A 25,362-nucleotide genomic window follows, 5' to 3' on the forward strand; every position below is an offset into this window, starting at 1 on the left:
CCCAGGCGACGGGCGCCCATCTGCTGCAAAGCTGCTGCAGTGAAGCGCCGCGGCACCGCCATCTCCCTACCAGCGCAAGGAGTACCGGCTGCCAATGCCGCTGGATGAAAAGCCGCTGGCTGGGTTCCGCTCCACACACAAGCGCTTCCAAGACACTCCCGTGCATGGATGCGCACCCCGCCCCACAGGTAACCAGGCAACGGCCAGCGCGGCCCAGCCCCCCGCGCCTCTTCGGAAAACGAGAATACAAAAGGCGACAGCTTTTATTGCGGCGGTGCGGGACGGGGCGAGGAGCGGGCGGCCGGCTGGGCAGGGCACGGAGTCCCAGCGTTGGGCAGGGTACACAGCGGGGCCGGGCGCCCGCCCTCCCCCATCTTGCTTTAAGGACGCGGTACCCGAAAACCAAGATGGGCGCCCGCGGCGCTGAGGCACGGGGCAGCTTCTTCTCCGCCCGGACGGAAGTGACGCGACGCACCGCCCCGCTCCCTATTGTTGGGCTCCTCTGTTTCCCGCGGGCCCCGTGTCTCTTCCTCCGGCCGACGGAAAATGGCCGTGCGGCTTGCCATAGGGGGAGCGGGGCTGGCAAGGGAGTTCCTGCCCGCCAGGTGAGGGAGGCGAAGGGGCCGCGGGAGAGGCTTCGCAGGGCGGTGGCCCCGGGTTGGAGCGGAAGAATGGCGGGAGAAGCCTGAGGGTCGGCCCAGCCCGCCCCGCCCCCCCCCGCGCCTCCTCCCGCCTCCCTTCCCCCTTCCAGGGCCGCGGCGGTGTCGCGCGCCGCGCGTCCCGTCCCCTCCCCTGCGCGTGACCTCGGCGCTCCGCAGCCATTATCCGATTATCCCGGCCAGACCCCGGGACCGGGCCAGGACGCGGGCAGGCGCCGTCACTGCCCTGCCCGCGGGCCGCGCCGCTTCCCGCGGGAGCCGGCGAGCCGGCGTCGCTCCTCCGCGCCTGGACGGCGCCCCGGGAAACCGAAGGTAGAAGGGGGAAGGGGCGGCGGGAAGCGGAGGCTGATCTTCCTTGTAGCTGTTCCCTGGAAGCCCCGCGAGGCGGGGGTGTGGGGAGGGAGCGTCCGGCGCCGTCGGGCCTCGCCCCGGGAGTGCGGCCTTTGGCTCTGGGCCTCCTGTGGAAGGCGGGAAGGCCCGAGGGGATGTGGCTGTGCAGCACAGATTACGGGAGTGTTAAATCTCCCCGTTATTCTCGCGGGTGTGACGCCGAGGAGGGAAACGGTGCTGGGGAGAAAGGATGCTTCCCGGTATTGGATCAGCCTTTACGGTCGATGGAGGAACTTCCCTCCGGGCATGGCTGTGGTTCAGGCTCTGCTGCCTGAAGCACCCCGCGCCTTCCCTGCCCTGCTTACAGATGCTCGCAAAGCCCCTTGATGGGCAGGAGTGGGTTTCAGCCCCTTGCTGAAGGGTACTGTTGTGTTCCCAGTGTTGATCACAGTGTAATGTGCCTGTAGTTGCAGGATCTTATCCATTATTTCTCCTTTGCTTTGTAACCTCCCTACTTTTCACCTTTAATTTTGTGAGAATCAGATTCTTGCTTTCTGTGTCATGGTGATCCTTTACCAAGTCACTTGTTTATCTCGGAGATCAAAGTTTTGCCTTCACTGCAGCAGTTAAATTTTACTATACAGAAAGGCCCGAGGGCATGCAAAACAAAGGTGCTCTTGACGCTGCAAGTAGTCACTGCTTGAGCAGTGGCTGGCATATTGTAAATGTATAAAAACATCACTTAGAGTAGTTGTTCTCGGTGTGGGAGGGATTGATTAAAGAACGTGGGGTTCCAGGAAAATGCTGTCTAGCTGTTGTCTTTCTCCCCTTTCCTCCTCATTCTCCTCTCCGATAATCACGTTGTTTTGGACAAAAGTAGGGAAAATAAGGGGATAAAGGCTCTGGCACTGATGTGTGCTCCAAGCATGCAGCTTCTTATGGCATGGAGAGTAGGAATTGCATCCTCCCACTCGTCGCTTTTGATGTTGAGTGACAGGCTGTGCTGAATGGCAGGACGAGGTTCAGTGTGTTACATCTGTTGGTAACTGCCTCTCTCCTGGCCAAGACTTTAGTGGGCCCTCCTCTGTGGAGGCCACAGGTGAAGGCTGTTGCTGAGGGAATTCTTCCCTGGGGGAAGGGGGAAGTAGGGAGGATCATGTACCACGGAGAAGGGCCTGTTTCCATTGGGCATGCAGAAAACTCGGAGTGGTTGTAGAAATTTGGAAAAGATCAGCAGGGAGTTGTTTGGATCTAGGGTGCAGGTATTTGAATGGATTATATTCAGTCTGGTTGTCAAGGAGAGATAGTGATATAGGGGTTTGAGAAATGCCAGAGAACGTTTAGGGATTGTTTACAGATGGGATAGGTGAAGGAAGCTATTGAGGAAAGTAAGCCTTTGGGTTACAACTGTGTTCTGTTTGTCAGAGTCTCTCCCAAATGTATTCTCAATAAGTGCACTGGTGTTCACTGTGCTGTCAGTGGCCTCCCTGCAGCCTTGTGGTAAATGGAATCTGGGAGACCTGAAAAGTCAGCTTTTGTCCAGAGTAGTTTTTTTTCTGGATCAGGTCACTGCTGCAGCCCACCAAGCTGTGGTATCAGTCTTAAAACAAATGAGGAAGGGACAGTTGCCTTTTCTGCAGCAGCATGCTCGTACTTCATCACAGAGATTGTGGAAACCACGGTGTAAGGGCATATGAAAACACTATGTTTAAAACTCACACACACAAAAAAACCACCACCAAAAAACCAGAAAGGCTATCCAAAACAACATGTGTCCAGAGGCATGCTAATTTCTTTTTGTGTATTGAGAAATTTCTTTTAAAAAGTCACTTTGCTTTCTGTGTTTTTTAGTTAGAGGAGAAATATGCTTTTGTTTGCCAGTAGTATTACATAAAAGAACAGCTAACAATCATATGACAGTTTTTTTCAGAGGTGATTTTGCTCTTACTAGGTTGCTGTCTTTTGACTTATCTTACAAGTATTTTGTATTGTTTTCTATAAAGAAATGAATTAATTTTGGGGAAAAAAGGCTTTAGTATGTTTTACTGTTTCCATTGTATTTCCAGCATATGAAACAGGGAGAATACTGCTTCCTAGATCTTATTTGTACATTCCAAGATAGTTTGGGCAAATTTGCCATGGAATTTTAGTATTTGTAGGAATCTTAAGTCCTTGATGATCTGAGTAGCACTGTCACTGTGAAATGCATTCTGTTCTTATGTGTAATGTGCCGCTGCTACGTTTGTTTTTGTGGACATTGAAAGAAAAGGGAGGGGAGAGGTAAAGAGTGGATAAGAAAGCACAGCAGATGTGCACACGCTGAATAGATGACTTACAGTGCTGTCTTATTAAGACTTTCTGTAATTCAGTATGTGTATTATGAGAGAATACTAGAAGTTGTACGGGATTTCTAGTAGACTGTCCTATCCCCTTTTGTTTTGTCATGATTGTGTAATCCCCGTGTCTTTTGAAGCCTGAATCTCTGAATGAACATGCATTTTGGAAACAGCTTGTGAATTACTTTAATAAGATTTGGATTTAAATCTTCCTGACAGCTCTCAAGTTACACTTAAGCAAGAGAAATACAGACTACTAAATAACTCTAAATGAAGGATAGCTAAAATAGCGAAGCTAAGAGGAAGCAGTGTTTTGCTAGTGTAAGTGGGTATAACTGTCCTAAAATGTCTTGAACTTACGTTTGGTGTGTAACCTGTAAAATGGCTTAAGAGATGTGTCGTATCTACAGTTTGTGCACTCTGAGAAAATTTCAACATCAGTGGTGCAGTAAAGACTCTGGAAAATAATGTTTAAAAGGAGTCAGAAACAAGTTTTCCTTGTCCTTTTTATTTTTTCATTAAAAATAGCAAATGCTAACAGTGTTGCTTCCTCATTATTGTCTTGCTTGTGGTATTCTGGTGCATATCTTGTTTTTGCTTAATGGTTACACTTGCTGACCAAGACTAATTTAAGACACAGATCCTATTGTTATTTCATAAAGAAATATTTTTTGAATGTGACTCAATATCTGACAGGTGATGAACTAGCCAATTTTTTAAAAAGTCATGATTTCTGCATTTAGGTTTGGTTGTTTGGGAATGTTTGATTTTGTTGGTTTCAATTTTTTGTGGGTGTGTGTTTGTTTTGGTGGGGGCTTTGTGTGTGTGGGTTTTTTCTTTTCTTTTTTTTTTTTTTTTTAAAGCTGCTTGCAAGTACTGTTAAAAAGCTTAAATACCAAGTTTATTGTTTCTGAAGGCTATGCCAGGCTGGTTTCAGGGAAGCTTTAAGACTGTGGTGCTGCCAAAAGAAGCAGTCCTGTCTGGCTGCTATTTCAACTTCCTTGTGTTGGTCCAGACGTTTGTGGAGCTGTGTAATGAGCCATATCAGAAAAAATAATTTGTATTGAAAGTAATCTAGTATGTGCTTGCAGAAATACTTGTAGTGGCATAAAGGAGATCATTAGGAATGTGAGGAAACACAGGATGGGAGAGATGGGACTGTTTCTTTAAACTAGCAGAGCCAACGTATTCTGATTTAAAGTACTGTGGAGCTTTAGCAGCTTCCTTTGTAAAATCCAGATTTTTTTAAACATGGAAGTGAAATGACTCAGAGTTAAGTGTCACCTTTCTACTGTTTAGGGTGGAAAGCAAGGTGGAAAGAAGCTTGAGTTGCCAAAAGTGTGGGAATTACAGCCCTGGTGTTTCAGGCATAGACCATGTTCCTTGCAGTCGTGGTCCTCTTAAAAACACTGGTGTTAGTAATTTCCTCTTGTGTCACCTTGTTTCTGTGCACCTCTGGCAGGCTGTGTCTCTTTCTGAGACTAGTCCAGAGGAAAGCATCATTCGCTGAAGTGAGAGGGGCAGCTGCTCTTGCATAGCAACATACGATGCTTAGGACCTCTTTTTCCTTGGCCTTGAGTACTGGTGCCCTTACTTGGCATAGTGTAGCCACTACAGATTGCATGAGAGTCTACAGGAAGAGGCTGTGGATAATTTCATTTGATACTGTTCAAACAGTATGTTGTAGTTGTGATGTTCTGAGGAATGCGTAGTTTTTCTGTGAAAGTATGCAGCATATAGAAGCTTACTGTTAAAAAGGAGCTGTTTTCCTACATATTTCTATTACCATTATTGTTTCTAAATAAGCTTTAGTAGAGGTTAATAAATTTTAGATTCTTGCATATTATGAGAATATTTACACAGACTAAAAAACTCACCAGCAATCTAGTATTTTCAATTTTTTTTTTTTAATATAAACATTGTTTGGATAAGTGGGTGTTGTCTGTCAAGGTTTTACCCATTACAATTAAATGGGAACAAAAGCTGCACATAGTTGAGTGGTTTTTATTCAATAGTTAAGGTTTTCTATTCAAAACTCCTTTTCTTTCAAATGTTGTTATATCCATACTCTTCTTACAAAAAAAATATTTGGGAAAAGGGTAGCAAATATATTTTAGCTGCTGGGGTTGGATGTAGTAAATCCAATGTCTTGTTTAATTAAAAAAAAAAAAAGGTGGATACTTTTCACTTTGTCAGTTGTTAGGGAAAATTCCTAAAACTGTGTGGAACTGACTACAGGAGTTTGAGTTCTGTGGAACTGACTGCCGGAGTATGAGATCTTGTCTTCTGCCTAGAGGTTTTAAAGGTGAAGTAACTATCTTGTTCTATATCCCCAGGATCTAAAGACTTGTCTAAATTAGGATTTGGATTTAAGCTAACACCAGTTAAAGTCAGAAATATATATTATTTAAGTATTCATTTAAAATCTTGGACTGAATTTGAAGTTTGTATTACTTTTTCTGTAGTAGACTTCTGAATGCCTTCATTGACCTTTACTAGCTAATACCATCTCGCCTTTTGTCTAGACAAAATCTGAAATGGTCCGATACACTACTGTGCTCCTTCAGAGACTCATGCTTGCTGATGATGAGAAGTAAAAACTTAATCTTAATAAAGCATATATTTTGTAGAAATTGGAAATATCTTGGTCACTACTAGTGAATGGTAAGTGGACTTTTGAAAGCGGTGTTTATGAACACGAGTGCTACATTTCTTCTTTTAGATGAGGAAAATGTCTGTGAACAAGTGTGAAAGTGTCATTTTAGGAGCACTTACGTCTTTGGATTTAATGAATAAATTGTTGAGATGTAGTTTCTGGGAGATCCATCCTGTCTGTATTGAACAGGGACAAATTTCCTATTTTCTTGCTTTAGTGGAATTGAAAAGTTTGTTTAATGTTGAGCCAAATTGCAAATGTACATAGTCTTAAGGCTTGAAGGTAGTTAAAAGCTGAGTCCAGTGAAAAATTCATACATTTGAGACTGGTTTTATTATTACAATTATGCTTTGTTTCTGTATAACCTTAAAAGAGCTAGTTTTTGAAGTTGTTGGCTGTTTAGGTAAAATCATATATGTTTGCATTTTAAACAAGAAGGTCTAATAGAGTAATGCTTCTATAAATGTTCCAAGAGAAACCTAAAGATAAAGCTTTCACTGTTGGCCTAAGTCCTCATCCCAATTGATTTTCTTTCCAATATGGTAGCTCCAATGAAGTGCAGAGCTATGTGTTAGATTTAAAATTGGTCTAACAGTTTGTCACTGTCCTTTTTACTCCCCTCTTTCTGGCTGCATGCTTTTATTTACTCCATAATCCAGCTCAGTTTGGCACTTCATTAAGCCACTTTGATAACCTATTTATGTGGAAGTGGTTTGTGGGTATCAAGAGCTTGGTCACTGAAGGACCTGAAGGATGTCAGGGCTGTTGTAAGGGGAAGATAATGTGTTACACAGCCCAGCAAGCAAGGCCAAAGGAGGAGTGGTCGCGTGTGCAAGGGGAGTAGGATTTGCCACTTGACAGTGGCTGGCTCTTGACCTGCTCCAGTCTTAGCATGCAGCTTCACTGCCCTTCCAAGAGTAAATTTGCTATTTCTTATGTGTTGTCTTTTCATGATAAACAGGTTAATGTTTGAACCCCTTTAAACAAAAGGTGTTACTTATCCTTTAGTGAACGTTCATGTCTCTGACAGTCTCATTTTCTGTTCTATAGGAACCTGTATTGCTGAAAGCACAAATAGGGAGTTTTGAAATAATTGCTTCGTTGGCACCAACTAACAGTTTGAGGTAAGGTGAATTCTGTTTTTAAATGTTCTGATTGAAAATTAAACTATTGAAAATTAAAACTGCTTTTGTTTTCCTAAAATTTATGATTGCAAGAAGAAGCTACAATATATAAAACTTTATAAATTTGTCTATCTCTTGTAAAGATAAACTATACTTGTCATACATAGAATGCAAAATGTATGAATGTTACTGTTGAGCACAGGGAAAATAATAATATATTTATTTAAAGCTGAGATTGGGTTATATTTTAAACATTGTCCATCTGATGTTTGGTTTGAAAATTACTTGTAATAGAAAAAAGATCAGTTTTTCTATCACCCTTGGAAAATTGGCATGCATCATGTCTTACAACACTTTAAAAGCTCTAAATTTATGTTGCCTGTGAGTATTGAGCTTAAAAGATTATAACCCATTTTCTGTGAGTTTAATTGAACACAATGAACTAGAAACCATCTTCTGAGTATAGGTTATGCAAATTTGCTTTTTAGTGGAATGAGCCCATAAAAAACAGCATTCAACATATTCTCCACCAAGGTAAATAGTTTTTTCTGAGTTACATGTAAAGCTAGTTTAGGTTAAAAAGTTTTGCTGGTTTAGTTTCAGGTGAGATTACACCTCTGGGGCCATGCAGACTTGTGGGGAAAGTCATGTGGGGCAGGAGGAACCAGCTGATAGGGGAAAGGGTTGGTCTGCTTTTTTCTTTTGGGTTCTCTTAGATGTGTCTAAAATCTCTGAAATTTTATTAACTTAAAATCTGACATTGTTTTTGTCTTTACATAATTGAAGTATCACCCAGGTAACAAGACAGGTTATATAAAGTACCTTGCTGTGTTGAGCTTGTATTTTTAATTCAGTAATTTTAGATTTTAAAGCCTGTTTGCAACACAAAAGCTAGATGTTTGTTTCTTTCTATTTCTGTTTTAATTATTATTAAACAGTGATGATTATTTAGCATTCAAAGGCCTGAAAATATGTAGTTACTTGTTAATAGTTTATATTCAGATTGTCTAATGTGACCCTTTTTTTTTTTTTTTTTAAAGCTGGGCAATTTCAAAAGAAAATGGTAATGGGTCAGAGTTTTTATTAATTAAATTGGGGATTTTTAGCCACTGATCTGAAAAGAAAAAGAAAAGGTGTGTATTTTTTTATGGTTAGCATTAATTCTAAATATTTACTGTGACTGTATGTAAGAAGAAATGATAGTTTATTATTTATTTTCTTTTAGGTCTCATGACTTTATAATCAATTGTAGTTTTCATAGCTTACTTTGTGCTGAAGCATGTTGAATTTTGTTGCAAGCCATATTATTTAACTAGTTGTTAAAATCTTTAAGTTGGCCATGCATTTTACTTATCGATTAAAAAGCAAAGTTAACCTAAAAAGATGCAGAGTGAGCATCTTGACTAGTGGAAAATCGGATTAGAGCGATTAGCTTTAGTACATGTGGTTAAAGAGAAATAATACCTGTGGCTCAAACTTAACAACTGCTGGACAGAATACTTCGGGGCTTTTTCTTTCCTTATGTAAAAGGTACATTGTAGTGGACTTTAAACTAATTCCAGAGAAGGAATAGTGCATTGGAAATGCAAGGAAACTACAAACTGCACAATAGCAAGACTTATGTTTAACATACATCAGAATGTCCAGAGTTATGTTCTTCGTGTCTTAATTTGCAGAAATGGTTTGGGGTTTTTTCTGTTTCTTCTTCTCTTCTACAGGATCAGCTTGCAGTTAAATCTGGAAAACCTTTTACTGTTATACTTTATCCTTTCAGACAAAGTGTGTGCACTGCAGTAATGTTAAATTCTTTAAAATGTGGTTGAGCTTTTAATTTACTGATAAATGTACTCATACTGTCTCCAGAGTTCTTTCATTTAGCAAATGCTATACTTCTTTCTAATACTGTCATTTTAGTATATACAAATTTTGTTCATTTGTATCATCTATATCATTTAGATGGACTCTAAATAGTTGCTTCCATTTTTTTCCCCCTCCTCTCACTGCTTTTCCTTTTGGGAAGGACTATATCTACTGAGAAAAATGGGTCGATCTAACTCTAGATCACATTCTTCAAGATCAAAGTCCAGATCTCAGTCCAGCTCTAGGTCAAGATCCAGATCACATTCAAGGAAAAAGAGATACAGGTAGGTTGATGTCACACTGCATGAAAAGGTGGTTTGGTATATTAGGTTTTGTCTGGAAAATGTTTTTCACTTGCATGATGCTGTGGCAAAAGTGAGCCTGGGATCTTATTTCATTTTAGGCAGTAGGCAAATTATGCTTTGAATGTAATTTTCGTTACTTTGTTTAATAATTGGGGGTTTTTTTCCATCTTCATGTATCTCAAGATAATTTCAGAATGCAAATGGTTCTTCATGATTTGTGGCCCTTTTGATTCTTCTCTTCCCCTTCATAAGATCTTTTCTTTGTCCAGTCTCTTTCTCTGTAATTTGTTCTGTATTTCTCACTCCACTTTTCATATCTGAAGTAACTTATGGCTTCAGTAGATAAACTTTGCTGTACCTTGTCTTCTTAGTTGCCTCCAGCCTTTCACTCATCTTTCTTACTAGTGGACTTTACCATCTCCCATAAAAGAAGTGGGTCAGTTGAATGTTTCCTGCCTCATCAGTTGCTATCCACAGGCTGGCATATGAAATTGGGGGTCATGTAACTTCATGTTCCAGGCTGTGAACCAAGGTGGCTGAGAAACTGAATGCCATGTTCCAGAGTGGTGATAATCCCTAATAAAATGGCAGGGCAGGCCACTGAGGCTGGTAGCATCTTAATCATGTGATGCAGAGTTTCACAGTCCTTAGAAGTATAAACATGCTTATTACAGTAAATATATTACGGAAATAATAAATAGAGATTGTAGAAGTTACTGTAAGACCGTTAGTCCGTGTCCTTTAGCATTCTGACTGCATTTGAGAAATCTAGCATTTAGTGTCAAGGCACTTCTTTCTTTTTGGTTTTCCAGTTTTCAGATGTTAATGTTTGCTTTTTAATTTTAGTTCTAGGTCTCGGTCAAGGACGTATTCACGATCTCGCAGCAGGGATCGTGTTTATTCTAGAGATTATCGCAGAGATTACAGAAATAATAGAGGAATGAGACGTCCCTATGGTTACAGAGGAAGAGGTAGAGGGTATTATCAAGGAGGAGGTGGTAGATACCATCGTGGAGGTTATAGGCCTGTCTGGAACCGAAGACACTCCAGAAGCCCTAGACGTGGCCGTTCACGTTCCAGAAGTCCAAAACGAAGGTCTGTGTCTTCCCAGAGGTCCCGGAGCAGATCTCGTCGATCTTACAGATCTTCCAGGTCCCCGAGGTCCTCTTCATCTCGTTCTTCATCCCCATACAGCAAATCACCTGTCTCTTCCAAAAGACGTGCGTCTCTGGAAAAGCAGGCAAAGAAAACTGAAGGGGCTCCTTTGCAAGATAGCCCCCTGAAAAATAAATCACAAGATGAACAGAAAGATACATTTGAACATGACCCATCAGAGTCTCTTGACGATTTTAACAAATCAGCAGCAGCTTCTGGCGACATTTGGCCTGGCCTTTCAGCGTATGATAACAGTCCAAGGTCACCCCATAGTCCTTCTATTGCCACCCCACCTAGTCAGAGTTCATCTTGCTCTGATGCCCCTTTGCTTAGCACAGCCCACTCAGCAAAGGACACACCTCAACATTCCCATTCCATTCAGCATAGTCCTGAGAGGTCTGGCTCTGGTTCTCTTGGAAATGGTTCTAGCCGTTATAGCCCTTCTCAGAATAGCCCATTGCATCATATCCCTTCGAGGAGAAGCCCTGCAAAGACAATCCCATCACAGAGTGCCCCCCGTGAGGAAGCTCGAGTGCGGTCATTTTATTCTGAGGGTGGCGAACAGGAAGCTGCAAAAGGTGGAAAGTTTATGAAAAGGTAAGAATTAAATTATAAGCCTAATGTTGCCTCTTAAAAAGTTAGAATTTTGTCAAGATCGTCACTATACATTGAAAAAGGCGATTTGGAACACTAGTACTATTAGTCTGGTTGGAACTGAGCTTGAAACGTGTGTACTAAGATGCTTCAGGATCTTGACTGCTGGCTAGTGAAGATAGGGATCTGTATCCTTGAGGAAAAATGGGTTTGTGCTTTTCCTTCAAGGTGTATTTTCTTGTACTCAATGTTTTGCTGTTAAGAAAAATCTTAATTGGAATAGTGCATCAGACTTGCTTGTTTGATAGTGAATTCTCTTCAGGTATTTCAAAATTTTAATGGTTGATATAGTTCGAAATGCAGATCTTCTGGAACTCAAAAAATGCTGATGTTTTGCAGTGGTTTCTTTATGTTAACATAAACAGCACTGATTGCTAATTGTGTGGTGCAATATGACAGCTTTGTCTTGACATGCATTACTTATCAAAGAGAGTTGGTCTTGGTATTCTTGGAACATAATTCTGTTGATGTGAAGGAACTTCAGTGTATATTTTCCAGTGAATGTAAAATTCTTCAATTCGTTCTTGAAATGTTTGATGTAGTAGTAATTTTTGAAAGTTGTAAAAATCTTACTGGTATTAGACTGTTCCTTTCTAATGTGACTAGTACTTCAGTGGATTTCTTATAAAATGTGTTACAGAGAGAAGTTGTGACTATGCTATATAGGCTTGATTGTAGGCTTTTAAAAGAATTTGTCCAGTCAGTGATTTATTATGTAAAAAAATTACTGCTTAGAAGATCAAAAATATGACTTCCCTTGGATTAGGTGTATTGGAGTTGATGAATGTATTAGATGGAATTTTCACCTGTGTGCAAATAGTGTATAGATAAGGCAGTGTGTGAAACAATGGTAAGTGTGGTTCTGTATTTAGGAGAGCTGCCTTCTAAAGGTTCCCTGCTAAACCTGTTTCAGATTCTGGAATTAGTAATATGCAGGATCTTGAAAATTGTTCACGTTTTTGTGGTACTCCTTTGACTTTTTTGGTAAAAGAAATACAAAAATGAATTGTAGTCTGAATTCTCAAACTTCATGTGAGTTTGATGGAAAAAATGAGTAGTATAAGAGAATGTGAAAATGGGCACTGATTAAGAAAAAAAAGCCACTAGCTTTCTTATAAACTATAGCAGAAAATTTCTAGGTAGTCTCCTCAGATGCCTCCAGTAGTGCATAACGGACAGTGGCTACAGTGTTAATGGTGTGCGAAGCATTGCATGCTACAGTTAATTGCTTGGAGGAATGTATTTTCATCATCATCTTGGTGTGGGATTGACACGAAAGAGGAATGCAAGTGAACTGGAATGAATGCAATCCAGAGTTACGAGTCTCTTCTTTGCTATCCACAGGTACACAGATGAAGAGTCTAGAGTATACCTGCTTGATAGGGGTAATACCAGGGAGAAGGAGGCCCAGAAGGAGAGAGGATCAGAAAAAGGGAGGACAGAGGGAGAAAGGGAATGGGAGGAACAGGAAACTTTAGATTTTTTCATTGATAAAGAGACTGGGAAAGAAAAGTTTAATGACTCTGAAGGGGAGGACACAGAGGAGACAGAGGATTACAGACAGTTCAGAAAGTCTGTCCTGGCAGATCAGGGTAAAAATTTTCCTACTGCATCTCACCGGAATGCTGAGGAGGAAGGAACCAAATACAAATCTAAAATATCAATCAAGGGCAATAGAGAGAGCGATGGATTTAGAGATGAGAAAAGTTATAAGCTTAAAGAGACTGGCTATGTAGTGGAAAGGCCTAGTGCAACAAAAGATAAGCACAAGGAAGAAGACAAGAGTTCTGAGAGGCTAATGATGAAGAAAGAAACTCAGTCACCTGAGCAGGTAAAGTCTGAAAAGCTCAAAGAACTCTTTGATTACAGTCCCCCTCTACACAAGAATCTGGATGCGAGAGAAAAATCCACCTTCAGAGAGGAGAGCCCACTTAGGATCAAAATGATAGCCAGTGACTCCCATCGTCCTGAAGTTAAACTCAAAATGGCACCAGTACCTCTTGATGATTCCAATAGGTAAATTATTCCACTTTACAGTGTGGTTCTCCATTTGTCTGCAGTGTTGTTCATCTTTATTTAAACTATTGGTTTCTTTTTGTGTGTCTCTTTTCTGTTGTTGATGCATTTTAGACCTGCTTCCTTGACTAAAGACAGGCTGCTTGCTAGCACACTTGTTCATTCCATCAAGAAGGAGCAAGAGTTCCGATCCATCTTTGACCACATTAAGTTGCCACAGGCCAGCAAAAGCACGTCAGAGTCATTTATTCAGCACATTGTGTCCTTGGTTCATCATGTCAAAGGTATGTATTTAGTTTATCGTATGGGATACATGTCTGACCACTTCGTTTAAGCCTATTTGCTGTTTCTAGTATGGGAAAATTGCAGCCCTTTTTTTAATGTTGATTTAGCCAGACTTTCTTCCTTTTAAGGTATGCATAAAAATAATTAGAAAAATAATAGCCACAGACACTAGTATAAAAAAAACACAAGCAGTGTAGAGTATAGTAGCAGTTATACTATATTTTTGGATAAATTTTTGAATGTAGGTAGCATATAAAGTTTTCTAGTGTAGTTTAAACATACTACATTAGTCAATTTTTTCTTATTTAATTTTATTTTAATGACTCTAATACACAATTTATATTAAGTGGTGCAATGTGGGTTGACAGATGTCTTTAGTACTGTAAATACAATGCCATTCCTTTTGGAGCACCATAGAGGTCATTTCCAGGTTCTTATTAGAAGGGGGTCTTTCTCTTAGTAAGATTTAGGAAAAAATGTGTTCTAAATGATGCTAAAATCCATGGTGATATTTTATTCCTATTTGACAGTATTGTCAGGAATTTCACTTAAAAGAAATTTGGCAGTGGCTAAATAAACCTCTGTTAAATGAGTTACTCACTAATCATTTTCTGTTTTAACAGTAGTGGCTGTTTAATATGAACACCAAAAAAACCTCTCAACAAACCAATCAGAACAACTAAAGTCCCCCCCAAAAAACACTGGAACCCAAACCTAGACCGTCAACGTAGATATATTTCACTTAGGTCATATATCCTCTTAAGTTTTTTTGATGGGAAAATAGATAATTCCTAAAATCCAGTGAGGATATCTAGAGAGTTCTTCAAATGCTTTTTTGTATAGCATTTGCTTTATTTCACTGGGCTGTTGTCTTGTTTCTGTGTTAAATATTACTGAGATAATATGGAGCTAGTGAAAGTAATTTTACCACATCATCATACTAAGGGGTAATGTGACCAGTTTCAGTGAATCTGTGTCCAAGCATTGTTTTTAAGATGTGTTAGATTTTAAAATTGCTAAGATTTATGTGCTGGAAATATGCGCTGACATTAAAAATACTTTGTTGGCATAATTCAGATTACTAAAGGCAAATGATTTCCTGCATTTTGAATTACTTATAAAGAAGAAGGTAATAGTCAACAATAATGGATTATGATAATGTATTAGATAAAAACCCAATATCGGGACACCTGTTTAGAGTATAATGATTTGTTGTGAAAGTATCTTATTTTATTGCTATGTGAAGAAATTTAAGGCTCAATCCAGTGAGAGCTTCTCTAAGTTTTTGCTTATATGGTGCATATGTAGCTATAGGTGAAAATACTACTTCTGAAACTCTCACATGTTGATCACAGAATAGAATTTTTCTATGAACTTTTGTGTGTTAAATATCTGGTAAATATAACAGCTTAACAGCCTATATAATCAAGTTATTAGAATATGTACAGTTATGGTTGCTTTTGAAAGCAGAACATCTCTTTAAGTTTCATATTTACTATGGTCTGTGATCAGATTTTTAGTAACACTTTTAACAAACTGAAGTTATGTTCATTATTGGTGTGATGCGACCAGTCTGAACAGCTCTTTATTGATGTAGAGCTGAAAATGCCCAGTGATGTTTTCTTTTTCATTGTAACTAGGTCCTGGAATGTGTTTTGAAATGGCAAAATCCATGTTACAAAAGTAAAATAGCTGTTGAAAGATACAGATGCCAAACAGGCACAGTTGAACCTTCTGTCTTCCTGGCAAAAATGGCATAAAAACAGAGTTGCTAGCTCAAATTCCTGTGTTTGATGGAATTATGATTGAGGCACTACCCTTGTAGTGGCCGTTTCAAGTTTTAATGGTTGGTTATGAGACAAATACTGGATGCCGGGCGGTAAGTTGATACAGATGTATGTTGACCTGTTAAGCAGATAGCTTGCTTCATATGTAACATTTCATAGCTCATGACTTTATGTATTTCTATATTACATTTGAACACATTTGTTGAGCTGGTTTGAAAACTGAGTTTTGCTGTGGCTAATTTAACTGTCTTTGAAGGAAGGAGAAAATTTGTCAGAGAAGTTGTCAAGTTTGCCAAGATGCCAGATCCTTAAATGATTTTACCTATGTATAGGTGTATTAATTGTCTTGGATTTTTATCATCACAACTTCCAATCAAGAAATTGTATCCCTTTAAGAAAAGACTTGTCAGGTCTTTCATGTAGTTATTGAAGCATACATTACTTAAATGTTTTCACCTACTCTTATTTTAAGTTAAAGATGAGATGAATGGTAAACTGTACTTACTGCAATTATTCATGACTCTCTAAGTAACTTCACTTTCTGTTGTGGGCAAAGTATAAAGTAACTGTTTAAGAAATTGCTCTTTCATTAGAAGAAAATGTCATTAAAAATGAACAAGTCCAATCAGTAAATGATGCTCGAATTAGATGTAATACAGTCATGGCATAGTAGACTTGCAGTGATGCTGTGCACTTTAACTTTGTTTGGGTTACAGTGTGGAAAAATAGGGAAGCCGCCACATTTGCTTGTCCTGATAAATTTATAGAAAATACTGTTTATTGCCTGTTACTTGCCTTTGTCAGGAGTAAAATACCTGTCAGTTGAATTAAACTAATGAAACAGTGTTTTTTTTCTATTGTAACCAACAGAGCAATACTTCAAGTCAGCTGGAATGACCCTAAATGAGAGGTTCACTGCGTATCAAAAAGCCACTGAAGAACACAGCACCCGACAAAAGAGCCCAGAAATACATAGGTATATATGTTAACTGCATATGCAGATGCTTTTTGTTTTAAATAATGTCTGCTAATATTTCTTTTGAGAATCCAAAATATTTTTTCTAATCTGTATGGGGTAATTTGTGTAATTACAAAATACCAAAAAAAGCCCTTTTGTAAAAGAGAACTCATCTGAGTCGAGTCTGGCTTCATCTGTGGTTGTGTAACAGATGTCTTCTCTACCTCTGTATCTCATTTGGGATATATTTACTTTTCTCACATGCAGTGCTCAAATATTGAGGGGCATATGTCTTGAAGATGAAAAGAAGCCCTGTACATGCATCTTTCTTCTTCAGTGTGAAATGTTCCATCTCATACTACTTTAGTTTTTGTGTGTGTTAATTTACAGCAGTTTTTTGAAAAATCTGAGAACCCAAAAGGTAAGAAGGTAGGCATGCAAATGTAGTGTCTGATCATGTGCTATAATTTTATGATGCAGTGTACTATATTTGTGTTGCATGTGAGGATATGGTGTCCAACTCTACAAGTTTTCTTAACTGTTCAGTATTTTTGACTTCACAGCTAACTATCATAATGCTGATGATTTCTTGGAGGGGGTGGGTTTTCAGCTGGTTACATATACTGATCCTTTTGAAATAAATCATTAAACATTTTTTTGTATCTTCAAAGCTGTACTTAAAATGTGAAACATCAATCTGCCTATATTTGTATTTTTAGCATACTTTACACAGAACAGAACCAAGGTTTTCAATTTTTAATCTGCTTCTGTATTCTGATGGTGGGGCTTTATATGCAAAAAGTTTGTCTACTGCAAAAACGCCTTCTCAGTTTTCTGTTGAAAAGAAGTGTTTGAGGCCATTAACAGTCACATATGTATATGGCAAGACACTGCTTTTATTTTACATTTAGGAGGATTGACATCTCCCCAAGTACCCTGAGGAAGCATACTCGTTTAGCAGGTGAAGAGAGAGTCTTTAAAGAAGAAAGTCAAAAAGTAGGTTCTAAGTAAATGTCCTCTCTGTGCTTCTAAACTTAATTTATTGTTTCCTTTTAAATCTGAATTTCATCTCTGTTCGTGTATAAAATAAAAAAGTCATTTATATTTATAGTACCTGGAGTACTTTTATTTAGAATTTTTTTTTCCTTTGAGTAAAACATGTTATCTAGAAGCTCATTTATGTAGCATGATTTTGCTGGATTGATAATGTGGCATATAAGGTCAAGTCTTCTCCCATGCTTCCTTTCTTCTTGCATGTGTCTTGACCACTAAGCTGCCCGAGGACAAAGAACAGGTGTTGGGGCAGGGGGAAGTACCCACATGGTCAATGAGTAGTGTGGTTGAATTGCAAAGATGCTTGTACTCTGCTTAAAAACAATTCACCAGAAGAAATGAATACTTAAATATCTCCCCAAACCATGCATTATAGTGTGTATGCACCAAAAACTAGATATATCCCATTGCCTTGATGGGAATGCTTGTTTGAAACTGAAATTCTTAGCTGTTCTTTTTTTTAGATGTAGCCATTGCATGTAAAGGGCAAGGTCAATTTGTGTGCTGAAGTTTGTTGAGAAATGGGTAAATTCTATCTTTTTTTTTTTAATTGATGCCCAACTTCCCTTGTCACTGAGATTCTCTTCTGGACGTTTTATTTCAAAATTGTGTTCCAAAATATATATTTGTTTACAGGGAGATAAAAAATTAAGGTGTGATTCAGCTGATCTTCGTCATGACATTGACCGACGTAGAAAAGAACGAAGTAAAGAGCGAGGAGACTCAAAGGGTTCCAGGGAATCCAGTGGGTCAAGAAAGCAGGAGAAAACTCCAAAAGATTACAAGGATTACAAATCTTACAAAGATGACAGGTAAATATTTGAAGTCCTTATATAGAAATATACCTTCTAATTAGCCTTTTGTAATTGTAAGCTTAATTGCTTTCAATTTTCAATGTATAATGGAACATTTAATTTTAAACAATTAAAATTATTTGTTTTACAGCAAATATGTATTATCTCTCTTTTACACGGCTTATGGTGGATGAGGACAAAAACTTTGGAATAGCAAGCTAACACACTGAAAAAAAAAATGACAAATTAATCTGTCCTATTATCCAGGCTACATCAGGAGGTTGGACTTCAATGCAGTACATTTCTATAAACAGTTTGTGTAAGAACTTTGGTTCGTTATGCTTGATTCCGCACTTTTTCAACTCATAACACCCAGAGTATGAGAATTTTACTGATACTTAGGTTTTAACATGGGTGAGAAGGGGAATTTTTATTTTTTTCTAAAGCCAGTGGGCTGTTTTAAGAAAAAAACATTAACATATCTCAGTGGATACTGTGTAGAAGTGGTAAGAGTTACTTCAGGTATGACCTTTCTTTGAATAGAATATTAAAGTCTTGTAAATTGGGTCAAATTAATGCCACTATGGGGTTACTAAGAGTCTTGCTGTAGGAATTTTTTTTCCCCTGCTTTGTACTGTATATAGAATGAATTTTTACTTATGCTTCCTGATTCCCATTTACTTTCTGACTTCGGTATCCACATTTTCTTCCACTGGCTAATTCCCTACAGCCATCTACGTAGGGAAGCCCATACTATATCTTCTCAACAGTGTGCAAACTGAACTATGTAAAGTTTCTGTAAAACTTTTCCTTGAGGGCTTTTTTCCCTTTAACTTCTGTTTTCTGCCTCAGAAGAAAGGCAGATCTTAAAAGTAACAGAATCTCTTCATGGTGTCAGAATCTAGAAAAACTATTTTGCAGTTTGCAGACTGCTGCTTTCCAACTCACTAGCAATAATAAACATTTAATGCACTTAAATGTGTAAGAGGAGGCTGGAAAGTGGAACTATACTTCGCCTTAATATCTCAAATATATAACACGTGTGACTTTATAACCAGAAGGGGGCTAGTTTCTCATAAAATATAGAGACACGGTTTAGTATAGCATGTTACAGACTATCTAGTACGTTTAAAATAGCACATAGTATATTTTTTTATTTTTCAGTAAACAAAAAAGAGATCAAGACCGTGCTAGGTCCTCCCCATCTTCCTCCCCATCTTCTTCTTCATCCAGTTCTCGAGAAGAAAAAGATTGCAAGAAGGAAAGAGATGAAGAGTTCAAAACCCACCATGAACAGAAAGAATACTCTGGTTTTGCAGGAGTCAACAGGCCAAGAGGCACCTTTGTAAGTTTTTCTCTTATTCTTTCCTCAAATTATGGAAACTTCACAACAGATAAATGAGGGAGTGTCTCACTGTTTAATATTAGACTGGACTTACTCCTGAGTTCTTTTATGTGATATACCAAAGCTAGTCTTTTTTTCTGGTCTTTTTTCTTCCCAGCAGTGCCTAGTAGCAGTTAAATGCTATGTAAATTTGCCATTAGAGGTCCTAGCATGAGGCTGGGAAAAAGGATTTCTTGATTATTCCTTGCTCTTGTGTAATTATGTTATTTCCTAACAGGATCTGAAAATTTAGTGTTCTGTAAAGTTTAAATCTTGTATTCTATTACCTCTTAACTCCCTGCAGCTGCTGTTCTTCCCTGTCACTTTAAGTTTGGTTTTACCCTCCTTTGTGTGTGATGCCTGCAACTTGTCAAATAGATGATGGCACATAATTACACCTCAACCTTGAAATAGCTGTATGGAGGAGATGGTATACTTGTTATTTTTTGTTTCTTTGGCTGGCACTAGCCACAGTGAGCATGCACGTTCATTGATTTACCTCTGGAATGTGTTTAAGCATTGTGATTTGGAAAGTGACACACTGACCATTATAGTCTTCAGAAAAATCTTAAACTTCAAGATTCCATGTTAATGTAATTATTTAAATGGGAAATGTAGGAGCATTAGAAAAGAGTAGTAATCAATAAAGGAGGCCTTGAAAAAGATAAGGAGCGCTTAAAAAACCCCCCAAACAACCCTAAACAAAACATAAAACCACCCCGAGACAGACACCCACCCCCAACAACACAGCAGAAGAAACTGCCAAACCAAAATGAATCACAGAAAAAAGTGCAAGTTCCATGTGGTTGGAGAAAAACTGTCAAATAGTCTTACATAATAGGTAGGAGAAATTTCATACTTTAACAATAATTCCTTCATGTAGCCTGTAATTAAGACTAAATAATGCTAAAATGCATTGTTTAGTATAAATGTACATTGAATTGTTTGTACTAGTGTACAAAATAAGTTTTGAATTACATATGAGGGTGTTTGAAATGCTTGTGGCATGTGTCAACACTTAAGGTTTGAATCACCCATCTAAAAACCTGTAGCTGCTTAGAAGAAAATTCAGAGTTCTAAATTTCTAACACTAGAAGTGCATCATTTCCTCCTTTCTTCTTATTTTTATATAGTTATGCTAAGTAACATCTCTCTGGCATAAATATGTAAGTCCTTGGATGGTGTAGGCATCAATTATGACTATCAGCACAATTTCCAGCTGTATAAGCTAACGGCACAAACAAAACAGAAATTAGCAAAAGCAGAGCTTAAAACTCCATCTCTCTAAGAGATTTAGTAGAAGACTCATTGGTTAAAGGCTTCCTGCTTTATAAAACCAGATTGTATGTATTGTGAAAGAGATGCTATTTTATATGAAGTTCAGGTAGATGTGAATTGGGAATTTAATAGACTTCTACTCATTTAATTACTAGTGACTGCCAGTTCTGACTATGCAGTAATAGCCGGTTAATGTTCCGTAATGACATACGTGGTCATACACAGGCTTTTTTAACAAATCCTCTGAACAGGTGAATCTAAATAGGCCAACCTCTTGACTCAGATCTCCTCTTTAGGGATACAGCTGGGCAAGTACTGAAAAATACAGACCAGCTAGTGTAGGAATATGTTTGTAAATGCAGGCTAATAATGGCTGCATTCCAGTAAATACTGCTTTGCTTTTGGAGTAAATAAGATGCTTTGGTTGTGAAGCCTTAGAGAACATAACATCTCCCCTCTCCAGCCAGTTAATATAAGCTAAATTGTCAATTTCATCTTAATCAGCAATGGTTTTTCACTAACTTTTGCTGATATACAATTCTGTTTAATTCTATGCGTCTCATACATAATCATCGTGAATAGTTTTCAAATACAAACAGAAATAAGGTTAAGTAGAATTTTTCAGTGACAGGGTCATTAGTATCCAGCTCCAGAAGAAATTTGTGTGTAAAAGTTCTGTTTAAAAGGAGTTTTATACAGAAGTTGTACTCTCTATTTTTTGTAGTAAGCAAGCACATAAAGATACCACCATAGTAGATTTCACCTCCTGTAGTTCTTTACCTGAAAGAGATGATGTGGTAGGGGGAGGCATTCATACAGTGATGAGGAAAATTCTAGACATTTTTCTTTAAGGGAATCTGATCGTAGGACCTAATACCAGGAAATGTTGATAATTTTTTTTTTTTTTAATCCTGTCATAATTTTGTCTCTATATCCTTCTCCCACCCCCCAGATCCACCGGGATACTGTTTGTTGTGCCCTAGTTTTGTAAAGCTGTTGGAAATAAAGAAAGCATGTAGTATTTCCTCTCCTGTACAATTAGTCTCTTGCTTTACAAACTACTCTCCATGCAATTATTTTTGGTTTTTGCCTACAGGGTATTGAATAGATCTTATGAGCCTTTTACTGATTGTTTTTCAGTCTGTTTGATTTCAGGGTAGTTTTAAAACTGTCCAGCAGAAATTCTGTATTAGAAGTATTGGAGCTTTGGGGAATTAAGTGTTCATAATACTTCTCTTTTGAGCTAGTTAATCATGTAAATTTTTTTGTCTGCGTTTATGAAACATACTTATTTCTAACAAATTAAATTAGTTTCCAAGTTATGTTTTTGTACTGTTACTCCAAAGATGCAGTTTTGTGCAATAGGCTGTTTATGGAAATTGTGTTCTGTAGCAATGGCAAGTTTTAGCGTTTTTATCTTCCCAGCCTAACCTTTCTTATCCCTTTGGATGAAGGATATAAAATCATTTAATGTTTTCTGCAAGCTAAGTATTTACATGGTAAGGGAAGTATATATATTACTACTTAGTGTATTCTGATTTAAAGGGTTTTTTGCTGTGAGACGTTTTAGCCTAATGTTTAAAAATACCATTAATACGTTATAGAGAATATTTTAAGACACTCTTTTTTACTTCAAGCATTGCTACTCTGAACAGTACATACTGTTGATTTTTTCTTTTGAGTAAATAATTTACTCGCTTGTAATTTAATTTGGCCTAAAGTACATTTTTTGAGTCTCTGTTAGAAATGTGTGAGTAACACACAGTGGATATACTACTTTAAAAACTGCATTGTTAGTATGTATTCTAGAATCACTTCCTCATAACTGATATGATTGACTCCATAAATGACCTCTACCTTCCCCTTGACAGTTTTCTCCCTCTTCCAGTCTAGTTTTTTTGTTTGTTTTTTGTCTGTGAACAGCTTCAGAAGCTATTCTGACCTTTTGTTGCAACACAAAAACTGCTGGTTTAACAGCAGTCAAAGGAAGTTTCTTTTTGGTGGTTGTGGGTAAACTTACGCCAAGTTCAAATGTGTTTCAATTAAGCTTAATAGAATCATTATTTCAAAGTGAATACTTGAATATATTACTTAAGGTAATATGTGAATTTGAAAATGGTTTTACACTTGCAGATACTGTAATGAAGCACAGAAAGAGTATTTTCAGTAACAGAGAACTTGAACTCTTTGTGGTTTTATGTAAATGGATTAAATGACATCTTGGTTAATCAGTTTCGAATTAGGGGCAGAGGAAGAGCCAGAGGAGTCTTTGCTGGAACAAATACTGGTCCCAGCAACTCAAATACTACTTTTCAGAAGAGACCGAAGGAAGAGGAATGGGATCCTGAATATACCCCAAAAAGCAAGAAATACTTCTTGGTGGGTGTGGAGAACTCAATGTCTTATGCATGCTTTTGTTTTTTCAAACTTTCTACAAGTGTAGAAGTAGCATGCATGTGTGGACAGGGACTTCAGTGACTGTGAGAATTATCAGGGTGGTTGTAGTGTCTAGTTCTGCTTCTCTTGCATCTTTCTGCAGCAGGCTGGCAGTAACTGAGGCCTGACACAGAATTTATCTCCAAAACTTTCATCAGGAGTGGGGAAGAAGGCAGGCTTAGACAAAAATTACTAAAACCAAACTTTAAACCAAAAATATTTGTGCTGTGTTTTCCTGGATTTATGTCTTTATGACATTTGAGCTTTGTCTTATGTCTGACTAAGAAGTCTGCAAAAGTGGAAAATCAGGAAAAGCTGACAGTATTTGTGGATGTATGTAGGCTGACTTTGTTATGAGCAGTTTTCTGCTCTTAGTTGAGTAGTGTGATAGTCATAAGAAAATCACAGTAGTTTTGATGCCTTTTTCCCATCTGGATTATGAAAGGAGGACTGTTGATGTAACCACTCTTAAGTAGTGTAGTATACTGAAAAGGTGGCCTCTACTCCAGTTGATTTCCTGAACAGTGCAAACTTTGAAGTATATTGTTTCACCACCGAAAAATAATAAGTAGTGAGGATTAGACCTTCTCCTATAGCATTATAGCTTGCCACAAATATGTTAACAGGTAACTAAGAAATAATGCAGTCCTGGTTTGGATGATTGTACAAGGAGTTTTCTGTCTTCCTACACATATTAAACTTTTCTGATCTGTAAACATAGAGATACGATAATCTATTTATTAAGAAATGCTACAATACTAGAACGGTTAATTGTAGCTATTACACTTGAATTCATTAAAAATGTTTTTAGACAAAAATGACACCCTTAGTACTTTTATATAGTTATTAAACTGCTTAATATGGGTGTGATATGTTTAGTAGTTCAGATTTCTTTCCAAATCACAAGTAAAAAAACATATGTTGAAGCAAGTGTACCTCACCATTCTAAATGTAAACCTTTTTTTATATTAAATAATTGTCTGTAGCTTTTATGCAGTGCATGGAATGATTGTCAGAACTTAACAAACAGTATAAGGTTGTATTTGGTAGCAAGACAGCAAAGTTTGGCTTATTAACCAACTCAACTGTTGTTTGTTAATGTCAGAATGTCAGATTAAAACAGTTTAAACTTCATTTGCCCTGTGTTGTGCTGGGGAAGCGGGTTTTCTGAAAACTACCTTCAGTTATTTTTCCTTATTAAGTATAAAGAACTGAAATAAAAATTATTTTTAAAAAATCCTAGTACATTCCTAGAGCTTCTTCTTTTTAAAGTAACAATTTTTTCCCCTCAAAACTAGTAGTTCTTTATTCTGACTGAAGTGACAGATAAGTGACAGATAAGCTATTTGTTACAACATTTAGTAGACCCAGAGCTAATAAGAGCTCTTAAAACAATGTTGTGGTTTTAATTACAGCATCATGAATTGTAAGAATATAGTTCATAATGGATTCTATAAATTATGATCTGAAGGGAACTTTTTAACATTTACTTTGTTTTATACATTTGCTATAGATTGCTGACATTAAGGGGTACATTTAAGAGGTGTTCTAACCTTACTTTTTGTCTGGCATTATTGTAGCACGATGACAGAGATGATGGTGTGGATTATTGGGCCAAAAGAGGAAGAGGCCGTGGTACTTTCCAGCGTGGCAGAGGGCGTTTTAACTTCAAAAAGTCAGGTAGCAGTCCGAAGTGGACACATGACAAATATCAAGGGGATGGCATTGTGGAAGACGAAGAAGAAACGATTGAGAATAATGAAGAAAAGGACAGACGCAAAGAGGAAAAGGTAAATGGGTCAGTGGATTGCAGATTAGACAGTTTGTCTTGTAAGTCATTGGGTGCGAGTGGGGATCGCTTTAAAAGGTTTTGGACTTTGGTTATTAACAGTTTACAACAAGACTTTTCTTTCTTTCCACAGGAATAACCCTGGAAGAAAGTTGTAGCTGGAAGAGCAGCTGTTGCACCACCCTCACAACATTTTTAATATGTTTTTTTGTTGTCAAATGAATGTAAGCATTTTACTTAAATTTTACTGTTGGAAAGTAGTTTAGGGGGATTGTTTTTGTTTTAAGCCTTTAGAAAAAAATCATGATACAGTAAACTATGTTAATGATCGTACAGGTAGAAAGTAAAATATTTGTAACAACTTTTAAGAAATTTTACTGTTTGTTATATGCAGTGTAATTCTGCTTTGTCCAAATATATGGTCAAGTACAACTGAAAGTTTTGATTCTCCCCTATGTCTGTGTTTTATTCTGAAGTAAACTTACAGTTCTGCACACCTGAAA

General features: G+C 38.0%; 2 protein-coding genes across 8 annotated transcripts in view; one reads left to right on the forward strand and one right to left on the reverse strand.

The window, feature by feature from the left end:
• Positions 1-161, reverse strand: part of LOC103757663 (vacuolar protein 8) — a 33,389-nt gene extending 33,228 nt beyond the window's left edge. The window contains exon 1 of the mRNA XM_008923823.3: positions 71-161. The gene's annotated coding sequence lies outside the window, so the exon portion shown is untranslated. The remainder of the gene's footprint in view (positions 1-70) is intronic.
• On the forward strand, positions 1-25,362 carry BCLAF1 (BCL2 associated transcription factor 1). 7 transcript variants are annotated; one of them, XM_018077935.2, is made up of 13 exons: positions 1-188; positions 7,032-7,105; positions 9,126-9,249; positions 10,117-11,022; positions 12,424-13,095; positions 13,210-13,379; positions 16,038-16,143; positions 17,037-17,121; positions 17,815-17,990; positions 19,137-19,317; positions 22,867-23,013; positions 24,651-24,860; positions 24,993-25,362. In XM_018077935.2, exons 3-13 carry the CDS (start codon positions 9,146-9,148, stop codon positions 24,996-24,998), a joined length of 2,763 nt encoding a protein of 920 aa, XP_017933424.1. In that variant the 5' UTR covers positions 1-188; positions 7,032-7,105; positions 9,126-9,145; the 3' UTR covers positions 24,999-25,362. The 7 variants fall into 7 exon arrangements, 6 of the variants coding, with proteins under 6 accessions (XP_017933424.1, XP_029818667.1, XP_029818665.1 ...); XM_029962804.1 differs by lacking the exon at positions 1-188 and adding an exon at positions 5,433-5,989; XM_029962806.1 differs by lacking the exon at positions 1-188 and adding an exon at positions 5,435-5,989 and having other exon boundaries at positions 12,949-13,095.

The sequence above is a fragment of the Manacus vitellinus genome, unplaced genomic scaffold, assembly GCF_001715985.3.
Source record: "Manacus vitellinus isolate BGI_N305 unplaced genomic scaffold, ASM171598v3 scaffold_4_pilon, whole genome shotgun sequence".
Lineage (NCBI taxonomy): Eukaryota > Metazoa > Chordata > Aves > Passeriformes > Pipridae > Manacus > Manacus vitellinus.